Source organism: Salvelinus alpinus, chromosome 8 (assembly GCF_045679555.1).
Source record: "Salvelinus alpinus chromosome 8, SLU_Salpinus.1, whole genome shotgun sequence".
Lineage (NCBI taxonomy): Eukaryota > Metazoa > Chordata > Actinopteri > Salmoniformes > Salmonidae > Salvelinus > Salvelinus alpinus.
Genome location: NC_092093.1, coordinates 39,437,965 through 39,450,787, shown reverse-complemented (window position 1 = coordinate 39,450,787; position 12,823 = coordinate 39,437,965). Strand labels below are relative to the sequence as shown.

Here is a 12,823-nt window from a genome sequence, read left to right as displayed (position 1 = left end):
ATAACATCAGGCCTTTACAAGCTGTCATGAACAATTCTAATTGAAGACATCTGTGTATATGTGACTTAATTGCCTTATATTTGTGACATTTTAGCACTCAATGAGTAGGCTATTGAATTGCAGGCTTTTCAGGCTGATACACTAAGCAAATCCAAAAAGGTTCTTAATTGGAACCCGTTTTGACTGCAATTATATAAACCTTTAAAAATGACCCTTTGGAACCTGCAGAAGCTTAGAGATCGATGGGTTGGACAATCCTCTTCTCCTCAATCATCTTGAAAAAAACATTTACTTCAAAACTGGAAATCAACCAAACCTCCGTCGTTAACCAAATGAAAAAGTCAAATGCTTTATTATCTAAATGTTGAAAGTGCATGGCGACAGAGAAACAAAACGCTGCAGTTTGAGGCCATGTGGCGGAGAGTGACGGGTGCTGGAGATGGATGGGGGTGTAAGCAGGTGGGTCTGGGCAGGGGTGATGTTGTGGATGTTTGTATGCGTCTGTTGTCATTTGTATGTGTATGCTTTGTATTGTTTAAATATTTATATTAAAACAATTTGAATAAAAAGGAAGCTTAGAGATCTATGAAAACGTTTCACAGACCTTCGACGTGTGAGAAAGGATCACAGAGGATGACCATGAGTCTGGCTGACTTAGTTAACATTTATGTATACTGCATTCAGCCTTTCCTTCCAGCTCTCTACTGCCAATGACTCTGCTGTCAATTCCATCACCACCAAGTACCGCTACCCTCTCCCGTTGGTGCTGGCCGCGATCGAACAGCTCAGCGGGCCCGTTTCTTTCAATACCAAATTGGACCCACAGAGTGCCTACAATCTGATCCGCCTCTGTGAGGGGAATGAATGGAAAAAGGCATTCAGCACAATGTCTGGGCACTATGAGTACTTGGTGATGCCTTATGGATTAGCCAACGCTCCGTCGGTGTTCCAGGCATTCGTTAACGAGGTGTCCCGGGACATGCTTGGGTGCCAGGAGGTGGTTGTGTATATCAATGACATCCTGTTCTACTCGGCCACCTTGGAGGATCACATCGCCAACGTCAGAGTAGTCCTGGAACGACTCCTGGAGAAACACCTGTATGTGAAAGAGGAGAAGTGCCAGTTCCATCAGGTCGCTGTCTCCTTCTTAGGATCAGTCCATAGGGAGTTATGATGGAGGAGAGGAAGGTTGATGCAGTCAGGCCATGGCCGGTCCCAACCACCATAAAGGGACTACAACAGCTTTTGGGGTTTGCCAACTTCTACCGCCGCTTCATTAGGAACTTGAGCTCCATCGCCTCTCCTCCCACCTCAAGGTTGGTCCCCGTAAGTTGGTGTGAAGTCCTGCAGTCAATGAGGCCTTCCGTATACTGAAGGGGCGTTTCACCTCTGCCCTTTTGCTGGAACACCCAGATCCTACACTGCCCTTCGAGGTGGAGGCAGACACTTCAGAAGTGGGCGTGGGGGCCGTCCTGTCCCAACGTCAAGGTAACCCACAGAAATTGTATCCATGTGCATACTACAAAAAAAACTGTCTCCTGCATAGAGGAACTATGACTTCGGCGACCGGGAGCTCTTGGCGGTGAAGTTGGCATTTGAGTAGCGGAGACACTGGCTGGAGGGCGCCAAGGACCCATTTCTCATCCTCACCGACCATCGGAACCTGGAGTACATACGGACAGCGAGGCGGCTGAACCCAAGCCAGGCAAGGTGGGCCCTTTTCTTCACTAGATTCGACTTCACCTTGTCATATCGCCCAGGTTCAAAGTACATCAAAGCCGATGCCCTGTCCCATCTCTACGATTTGGGAGATGTTTCTGTCCTGAGTGCATCCCATCATTCTGCCCTTCCGAGTTTAAGCCCCTGTGCTTTGGGACGTAGATGTGGACATTCGCCAGGCTCTGGAGAGGGAACCCGTGTTCCCACAGGGATAAGGGATCAGATGTTGCCCTGGGCGTAGGGCTGGGCGATATGGCAAATAAATTATCACGATATATATATATTTTTCATTCGATAACGATAATTATCACAATATTAATCAAATAATGTTTAAAAGGTGCATATCTGCTTCAGACTCAAGAATGCCTGAACAAACCAAACGCTTTAATGTGTCTTATTTGTCAGAAGTAGAATAACTCACAAATAACATTAACTCCACTTTTTTTAAAGCTATAAACCCTTACAAGTTGTGAACAAATATAGATATATATTTTTAAATAGTGCAAGTCAATATGCATTATAACTGTTAGCCTAATGGTACATCACAGTTGAAGTTGGGTTAGTTGCAAGAAAGACAAGTCTGTCTACGGTTTCTGGCTTTAAAGCTGCCCTATGGCAGGTCACTATGTTGCCACCTGTGCTAAAAACACGCTCTGAGGGGGAGCTGGTCGCAGGAATGCACAGGTAGCACTTTGCCAGGTGGCTGACTTTGGGAAAGTGTTTTTGGTGGATCTTCCACCAGTCCAGTGGATTGGTTTCACTGTCAGCATCAGGAGACTGAAGGTAGCAGCTGAGTTCCTTTTCTACCAGCTGGATTTCAGTAAGACTTGTGGTGATGGAGCATGGACTTTTGAAAAAAACTGCCCAATCACTTTCTCTTTTTAGCTGGCAGTTGTGGTGAAGCAGCAGCAATGTCTCTCTGTGCTGGGCTTGGGTTTTCATGTCCCTCAATGACCATCTCTGAGACAGCTCTTTATTTTATGTGGCCCACCTTCTCCTCTTTGATGTAATGTGTTTTAAACCGGGGGTCAACCAACGAGGCCAGGAGGTCATCTGTGGCTAGGTCATCATATGTCTCATTCAGATAGTCCATGACTATCGTTTTGATGGTTTGGGTGAGCTCTGTTTCACCATCAGGTTTCATGACCTCTGTATTGAACAGGTGTAGTACTGACTTCAGGTAAGACACACTGACATAAGACTCACCAGACAGAGCATCTGGGAATTCTAGTAGTGGGGTCAATGCCTGGTTGATGGACTCAAGAACATCTATATCTGTATAGATGGGAGCTAAGTGCCGGGTCTTCTTGTCACTGGACAAGACCTGTGAAATGGCTTTCTGTACTTCCGTACTCTTTGCACCATCTTTTGACATGATCCCCACCTGGTAGGCGACTCTGTCACCAACTTGTGCTGGGGTAGGTTGTGTTCTTTTTGTCCAACTGTCAGGTCTCCTTTTTCCACCAATAGGAAAAGGCACCTACCACTTTCTTACATACTCCAATTGCTCGATCCACCCGTTTGTCTCTACCCACTCTCTCTAAGAGAAATCAAGAGATTTTAATAAAATGTTAAAATCACAATAATCCCTTTAGTTATGTACAAATGTAATATTTAACTTAATCAGTTGATTTAAAAAAATGCACATTTAGTTTCATCTAGCCAATCACTTCAATATACACAATTGACAAGGTTACTTACCAATGGCCAAGTGCAGACGGTGTCCAAAACATTGCAGTCGCGTCCATTTGTTGATTTGAGCGGCCTTCACCACGTTCGCACCACTATCCGTTGTAATGCAGACCTGTCTGTCTTGACTGAGTCCCCAGGAGGTGAGAGCGTCAATGAGCCCCTCTGCTATAGCTTCACCCGTGTGGTCGTCGGGAAAGTATGATGTTTGAAGGCATTTTAGTTTTAGTTGGCGTATACCTCTCCACATGCATATTGTCACTTCTCCTCACGTCCCTGCTGCATCACAGAGGGGAAATGGACTGCTGTACTGAATTATTCTATATCAACATGATCTAAAATGTATCTAAACGTTTTTATATCGTTATTGAGGGAAGCAATTACCTCTGTAATTATTGATATTGATTTATCGCCCAGCCCTACCTGGGCGCAACACATCTCTCATCACTGGACACCCAAGTATCCCCGCACTATTCAATCTATCTCTGGAAAGTACTGGTGGCCCACCTTGGCGCAGGACGTCGCTCGCTATGTCAACTCCTGCTCCATATGTGCCCAAACTAAATCTCTCCGGCACGTTCCAGCAGGGAAACTCCTGCCCCTTCCCATGCCTCAGCGGCCTTGGTCTCATCTGTCCATTGATTTTGTCACTGATCTCCCCTCTTCTGATGGTTTCACTACTATTATGGTTGTTGAGGACAGATTCTCGAGATCCTGCCATTTTATCCCTCTTATTGGTCTCCCTAACGCTCTCCAGGTTGCTGAGGCACTGTTCCAGTAGGTCCTCCGGCACTATGGTTATCCAGAGGACATCTTCTTTGACCGTATCCCCCAATTCACGTCACGGGTATGGAAAGCCTTCATGGAGAAGCTGGAGGTCACGATCAACCTCACATCCGGGTACCGGCCTCAGTCCAACGGGCAGGTAGAGAGGATGAACCAGGAGCTGGGGAGGTTCCTTAGGAGTCACTGCCAGGGGGAGTGGGCCCGGTTCCTTCCCTGGGCAGAGTACGGACAGAATTCACAGCTTCAATCCTCCACCGGGCTGACCCCCTTCCAGTGTGTCCTGGGATATCAGCCAGCCCTGGCTCCATGGACCCCGAGCCAGACCGAAGCTCCTGCGGTGGACGAGTGGTTCAGGCGTGCAGAGGAGGTTTGGTCCCCTGGCTGGTCCCCTTCCCTGCCTATGCCGTCAGGTCCCTCCTGGACTCCTGACGTCGTGGGGGTCAGATCCAGTACCTGGACTGGGAGGGGTATGGTCCAGAGGAGCGCTGTTGGGTCCCGGTGGAAGACATCCTGGATCCCAACATCGTCCGGGATTTCCACCTCCGCCGTCCGGACCAGCCCACTCCTTGCCATCGGGGCGTCCCCCTGGCCGGCGTTCTCCTGCGGCTGGGGCCGTGCGTCAGGAGGCGGGGTACTGTCATGTCTACTCACGCTCTCCTGCTCCGGCGCTCAACGTCGCCGGTCTACTAACCACCGGTCCTGGCAACCCACATTACGCACACCTGGCAACCATCATTGTGCACACCTGCTCCCCATTGTTACGCACACCTGGACTTCATCATCAACCTGATTATTCTCCCTGTATTTAGCCCTCATTAGCCTCAGTCTTCAGACAGTAGTGGTTTTGTTTACGTTCAGTACGCTACTACAATTTTGATTATCTTCATGTTTCTTATTATTAAAATCACCTTCTGCACATGCTTCCTGTTAATGTGTTACATTGACATTTATAATTATGACATTAAATATTTATTTAGAAACTTCAACCAACCCTCAAAAACAACTCATCTCTTACAGTCTCATTTCGGCAAAAAAACTAATCTTGTTGTTTTGGAAAAAGAGGGAAGCGCCCACTACCAAATTATGGCTCAGCGAATTGGCAAACACTGTACACTTAGAAAGAATTAGATATATTCTGAACAATAAATTATCAACATTTGATCAAATCTGGCAGCCTTTCCTCTCTTACTTGGTCCATTCGGCGCTGTGAATTTGTACTTTTTAACGCACTCTCAATTGTAATATTTTAATCCACCTTTGGGCAGCATGTGCTGGCACTGCCACCCGAGCAGTCGGGAGGGGAATAAGGGGAAGGGATAAGGGGGGGGAAGAAGTGGGGGAGGGATTAGGAGGGGAAGAAGTGGGGGGTGACACCTACCCTCTTTCTTTCTACCTGTCCTTATTCTGTATGTCTTGTTTTGTAATATTTGTTTTGTACCCAGAACTCTGGGTCTTTTTGTTTCTGTCTGCTCTTTTATGTTTAGATAAGAATTGTATACCTGTCTTATACCTATACACCATTCTTGTGTGTGCTCAATAAAAAAATATTTGAACGAGAAAAAAATATATAATAAAAAAATAAAAATAATAATAATAATATTTATTTTGAAACTTTAAATTGGGAATCATTTTTGGTGTATCATGAATTAGGGACATGAGAGACTTTGCTCCCAGTGATTTTAGCTCTCTGGGTCATACAAGTAGGCTACAGTAAAGTGAGAAAGATCATAGGCCTATTTATGTTTTTTGAGCATGTATTTTTTCACATAAAATCCATAAAAAATAAACAAGTTCCTATTTTAAAAGTAAATTGTTGTGGGGGAAACAAAGTTGGTTTAACCCTTTGACACGTACCAGCACACGGATGTGATCAATCTACAGTGATCCCTGAAACGTACGCTCAAACCGGAGCGATTAGAATGCTTATTTAGAATGTCCAGTTTCGATTGACGCAGTAGTCAACGTTTGAGCTGGCCACACAGTTTTTTAACAGAAACATTCTGCACAAACACAGTCCTTACAAGGTTATGTCCTGAATGTGACCGGTTTATTTTTGAATACAATGTTTAGACAGTCACAGAAGTAGCGACTGCATAACACAATCATCCAAACCGGAAAATATAGGCAACATTAGTCCTAGCGCTGAAGAACGATTGACGTAACACAAGCTGTCATATTTAGATAACTCTCGACTGACAGAAACCATAATATGAATTACCTAATAGCAATTACAATTCATCACATCACGGGTGAGCTCACTATTGATCGAAATAATTGAGTAACACACACAAAAAAAATCTGTCCATAGCACCGCCTAGAGTTTGATAAACAACATTGGCACTTGGAATGGGTGCTATGGTCCGATGACATGAAAATAGAGCTCTTTGGCGCTTAGACCTTTCCTCCAAACATAATCTTTCTAGATCCTTGATATCCTTTGTATGTGCTTATGGACAGCCCTGTTCAATTCAAACCACTGGTTTTTAATGGGGTTCAAGCCAGGAGACTGAGATGGCCATTTCAAAATGTAGATTTTTTTGTGGTGAATTTACCATATGTTTGTAGATTTTTATGTGTGCTTGGGGTTATTGTCTTGCTGGAAGATATACTTGAGATCAAGTTTCAGCATCCTGGTACTTGGTAAAGTTCATACCGTTGACCAGTGTAAGTAAAATAGCCCCATAACATCAAAGATCCGCAACCATATTTTACAGAAGATCCCTCCCAATGTGTTCTCCAGTCTGAAATATTTTTATAAAACGCTCAGTGTAGAGTATATTGTATTTTTCAGAACATCAAACTTTGAATTTTAAGAAAATAAAGGTGTACCTTTGATAAGAGAAGTCAAGGAACCCACCACACTTGTCTGTAGATCTGTAGCTCATATGGACAGGAAATATTCATGTATTTTCAGTTAAATGAAAAATGGCAATTCTAATGAGTGTACTATGCAGGAGGGATGTCATTGACCTAACATCAAGTGGATTTAGATGTACTGCATACGGTGCATTCGGAAAGTATTCAGACCCCACACCTTTTCCACATTTTGTTACGTTACAGCCTTATTCTAAAATGAAATTGTTTCCCCCCCTCATCAATCTACACAAAATACCCCATAATGACAAAGCAAAAACTGTTTTTTAGACATTTTTGCTAATAAAAAAACTGAAATATCACATTAACATAAGTATTCAGACGCTTTACTCAGTACTTTATTGAAGCACCTTTAGCAACGATTACAGCCTCGAGTTTTCTTGGGTATGACGCTACAAGGTTGGCGCCGGATAAGATGGCTGCCGTTTTACAGTTTCCTAACCAACTGTGTTTTTTCGCGTTATTTGTAACTTATTTTGTACATAATGTTTCTGGATATCAGGACAGCGATTACTCACCTCGTAGTGGACAAAGTGTTTTTCTTTAACGAGTCGGACGCGAAGGATTTACTTCAGACACCCGACAAGTCCCAAATCCCCATCATTCGCATGAGAAAGAGATATATGGGACGTAAATTAACTATAGATGAGCTACGATCACAAATATCCTACCAACGAGACATTAAAAACTGTAATATCTTATGTTTCACCGAGTCGTGACTGAGTGACGACACGGATAACATACAGCTGGCGGGTTTTACGCTGCATCGGCAAGTTAGAACAGCTGACTCCGGTAAGACAAGGGGTGGCAGTCTGTGTATATTTGTAAACAACAGCAGGTGCACAAAATCTAATATTAAGGAAGTCTCAAGGTTTTGCTTGCCTGAGGTAGAGTATCTTATGATAAGCTGTAGACCACACTATTTACCAAGAGAGTTTATCTATATTTTTCATAGCTGTCTATTTACCATCACAAACCGATGCTGGCACTAAGACCGCACTCAATGAGCTGTATAAGGCCATAAGCAAACAGGAAAACGCTCATCCAGAGGCGGCACTCCTAGTGGCTGGGAACTTTAATGCAGGGAAACTTAAATCCGTTTTACCTCATTTCTACCAGCATGTTAAATGTGCAACCAGAGGAAAATAAAAAAACTCTAGACCACCTTTACTCCACACACAGAGACACGTACAAAGCTCTCCCTCGCCCTCCATTTGGCAAATCTGACCATAATACTAGCCTTCTGATTCCTGCTTACAAGCAAAAACCAAAGCAGGAACCACCAGTGACTTGGTCAATAAAGATGTAGTCAGATGTCAAAGATGCTAAGCTACAGGAATGTTTTGTTAGGACAGACTGGAATATGTTCCCGGGATTCTTCCGATGGCATTGAGGAGTACACCACGTCAGTCACTGGCTTCATCAATAAGTGCATCGATGACATTGTCCCCACAGTGACCGTACGTACATACCCCAAACAGAAGCAATGGATTATAGGCAACATCCACACTGAGCTAAAGGGTAGAGCTGCCGCTTTCACGGAGCGGGACTCTAACCCCGAACACTTCTAAGAAATCCCGCTATGCCCTCCGACGAACCATCAAACAGGCAAAGCATCAATACAGGACTAAGATTGAATCGTAATACACCGGCTCCGACGCTCGTTGGATGTGGCAGGGCTCGCAAACTATTACAGACTACAAAGGGAAGCACAGGCGAGGGCTGCCCAGTGACACGAGCCTACCAGACGAGTTAAATAACTTCTATGCTTGCTTCGAGGCAAGCAACACTGAAGCATGCATGGGAGCATCAGCTGTTCCGGACGACTGTGTGATCACGCTCTCCGTAGCCAATGTGAGTAAGACCTTTAAACAGTTCAACATTCACAAGGTTGCAGGGCCAGATGGATTACCAGGACATGTACTCCAAGCATGCACTGAATTTTGGCCCATTCCTCCTGACAGAGCTGGTGTAACTGAGTCAGGTTTGTAGGCCTCCTTCCTCGCACATGCTTTTTCAGTTCTGCCCACAAATTTTCTATAGGATTGAGGTCAGGGCTTTGTGATGGCCAATACCTTGACTTTGTTGTCCTTAAGCCAGTGTGCCACACCCTTGGAAGTATGCTTGGGGTACTTTGCTCCGTTCATCTTTGCCTCGATCCTGACTAGTCTCCCAGTCCCTGTCGCTGAAAAACATACACACAGCATGATGCTGCCTCTACCATGCTTCACCGTAGGGATGGTGCCAGATTTCTTCCAGACGTGACGCTTGGCATTCAGTCCAAAGTGTTCAATCTTGGTTTCATCAGACCAGAGAATCTTGTTTCTTATGATCTGAGAGTCTTTAGGTGCCTTTTGGCAAACTCCAAGCGGGCTGTCATGTGCCTTTTACTGAGGAGTGGCTTCCGTCTGGCTACTCTACAATAAAGGCCTGATTGGTGGAGTGCTGCAGAGATGGTTGTCCTTCTGGAAGGTTCTCCCATCTCCACAGAAGAACTCTGGAGCTTTGTCAGAGTGACCACTGGGTTCTTGGTCACCTCTGTGACCCAGGCCCTCCTCCCCCGATTGCTCAGTTTGGTCGGCCGGCTGGCTCTAGGAAGAGTCTTGGTGGTTCCAAACTTCTTCCAATTAAGAATGATGGAGGCCCCTGTGTTCTTGGGGACCTTCAATGCTGCAGAAATGTTTTGGTACCCTTACCCAGATCGGTGCCTCGACACAATCCTGGCTTGGTTTTTGCTCTGACATGCACTGTCAACTGTGGGAACTTATATAGACAGGTGTGTGCCTTTCCTAATCATGTCCAATCAATTGAATTTACCACAGGTGGACTCCAATCAAGTTGTAGAAACATCTCAAGGATGATCAATGGAAACAGGATGCACCTGTCCTCAATTTCGAGTCTCACAGCAAAGGGTCTGAATACGTACAGTACCAGTCAAAAGTTTGGACACACCTACTCATTCCAGGGATTTTCTTTATTTTTACAATTTTCAACATTGTAGGATAATAGTGAATACATCAAAATTATGAAATAACACATATGGAATCATGTAGTAACCAAAAAGGTGTTAAAGAAATAAAAACATATTTTATATTTCAGATTCTTCAAAGTAGCCACCCTTTGCCTTGATGACAGCTTTCCACATTCTTGGCATTCTCTCAACCAGTTTCATGTGGTAGTCACCAGGAATACATTTCAATTAACAGTTGTGGCTTGTTAAAAGTTAATTTGTGTAATTTCTTTCCTTCTTAATGTGTTTGAGCAAATCAGTTGTGTTGTGACAATGTAGGGGTGGTATACAGAAGACAGCCCTATTTGGTAAAAGACCAAGTCCATATTATGGCAAGAGCAGCTCAAATAAGCAAACAGCCCATCATTACTTTAAGACATGAAGGTCAGTCAATCCAGGAAAATTTCAAGAACTTTTAAAGTTTCTTCAAGTTCAGTCGCAAAAAAACATCAAGCGCTATGATGAAACTGGCTCTCATGAAGACCGCCACAGGAAAGGAAGACCAAGAGTTACCTCTGCTTTAGAGGATAAGTTCATTAGAGTTACCAGCTTCAGAAATTGCAGCCCAAATAAATGTTTCAGAGTTCAAGTAACAGACACATCTCAACATCAACTGTTCAGAGGAGACAGTGTGAAAAAGGCCTTCATGGTCGAATTGCTGCAACAACAAAAAAACACTACTAAAGGACACCAAATGAGAAGAAGAGACTTGCTTGGGCCAAGAAACACGAGCAATAGACATTATGACCGGTGGAAATCTGTCCTTTGGTCTGAGTCCAAATTTGAGATTGTTGGTTCCAACCGCCGTGTCTTTGTGAGACGCAGCGTAGGTGAACGGATGATTTCCGCATGTGTGGTTCCCACCGTGAAGCATGGAGGAGGAGGTGTGATGGTGTGGGGGTGCTTTGCTGGTGACACTGTCTGTGATTTGTTTAGAATTCAATGCACACTTCACCAGCTTGGCTACCACAGCATTCTGCAGCGATACGCCATCCAATCTGGTTTGCGCTTAGTGGGACTATCATTTGTTTTTCAATAGGACAATGACCCAACACACCTCCAGGCTGTGTAAGGGCTATTTTACCAAGAAGGAGAGTGATGGAGTGCTGCATCAGATGACCTGGCCTCCACAATCACCCGACCTCAATCCAATTGAGATGGTTTGGGATGAGTTGGACTGCAGGGTGAAGGAAAAGCAGCCAACAAGTGCTCAGCATATGTGAGAACTCCCTCAATGCTGTTGGAAAAGCATTCCAGGTGAATCTGGTTGAGAGAATGCCAAGAGTGTGCAAAGCTGTCATCAAGGCAAAAGGTGGCTACTTTGAAGAATCTAAAATCTTAAATATATTTTGATTTGTTTAACACTTTTTTGGTTACTACATGATTCCATGTGTTATTCCATAGTTTTATTGTTTTCACTATTATTCTACAATGTAGAAAATAGTAAAAATAAAGAAAATTAGTAGGTGTGTCCAAACTTTTCACTGGTACTGTATGTAAATAAGGTATTTCTGTTTTTATTTTTAATATATTTGAAAAAAATCTAAAAAACAGTTTTTGCTTTGTCATTATGGGGTATAGTTTGTAGATTGCTGCAGATTTTTATTTTATTTGATCCATTTTAGAATAAGGCTGTAACGTAAGAAAATGTGGAAAAGGTCAAGGGGTCTGAATACTTTCCGAAGGCACTGTATGTCATTTGGACTGGAAGCTATTGTAAATTAGATCTGTACGTTAATTAATAACCACAGATGTACTAGGCGAACATTTTTGGAAAATCAATTGTGAGGTGTACATTTGATAAGAGATCAAGGAACCCAACACACTTGTCTGTATATCTGTAACTCATATGGACAGTGAGCTATTGAAAATATCAGGAAAAGTTCAGGTAAAAATCCGGGTGGTTAACTGGAACTCCAATGAATGTAGCATGGATGGGTGGGGGGGGGGTCAGTGATCTCACATTATGTGGCTTTACATCTGAATTTCACATTTCACCTGGTATCTTTGTAGATAGATAGATAGAATATAGCACCCTTAGTAGTTAGAGGTAACTAATAAACATTTTGGGCCCTTTAGCGACTCGAGGCACTATGCAATGTGTAATGTTGATATAGGGCTAACCCTCTTGAATGGGAATGCAACCAATATTGCACTTTTACGACGGTCCCTAAAGCACCTGAGCGCCAGAAATGGCATATTTCGGCTCTGTTAATGGAAGAGTTCGACCATCGGTAAAAACAAATGGTGTACCTTGCTCTCTGCCATCATCTGATTCTAGTTATATCATTATAACCATCATAGGACCTTGCGTCTGAGAGCTATTGACGAATGAACTCCGAATATCGAAATTAAAAACAAATTGACTGCGGTTACATAGCCCACCCCTTGCTCACAAATGTGCTCAGTGCATCACCAGTGAATTACGTTAAGGTCTTGCATGAGCAACTGTAGTGTGTAATTTAAACTTACTCGAACGCGAAGAAAAGCCCGCTGGTGACCATGATGAGGACTAGGGTTAGGTAGAAGACCCCGGTCTGCCTCGCCATCATGACCCTTCCATTACAGTAGAATCTATTTCGACCGGGAAAGACCTGCCACTTCCTTCGGGGAATCTTCTTCTTTTTGTGTCCTAAGGTCTCCATAGGTAACGAGTTGCGCGTGCAGATCTGATTATACTGGCATTCCCGCACGGGCTCATCAAGTCCGACATACATCTGTAAATAGTGCACCTTTTACAACAAT

General features: G+C 43.9%; 1 protein-coding gene across 2 annotated transcripts in view; it reads right to left on the bottom strand.

Annotated features, from left to right (window-relative positions):
- Positions 1-12,795, bottom strand: part of LOC139583099 (palmitoyltransferase ZDHHC14-like) — a 52,208-nt gene extending 39,413 nt beyond the window's left edge. For both annotated transcript variants that reach the window (XM_071413849.1, XM_071413850.1), the window contains exon 1: positions 12,551-12,795. In XM_071413849.1, coding sequence (XP_071269950.1) covers positions 12,551-12,795 — 245 coding nt within the window. The remainder of the gene's footprint in view (positions 1-12,550) is intronic.
- Positions 12,796-12,823: the final 28 nt, after the last annotated feature.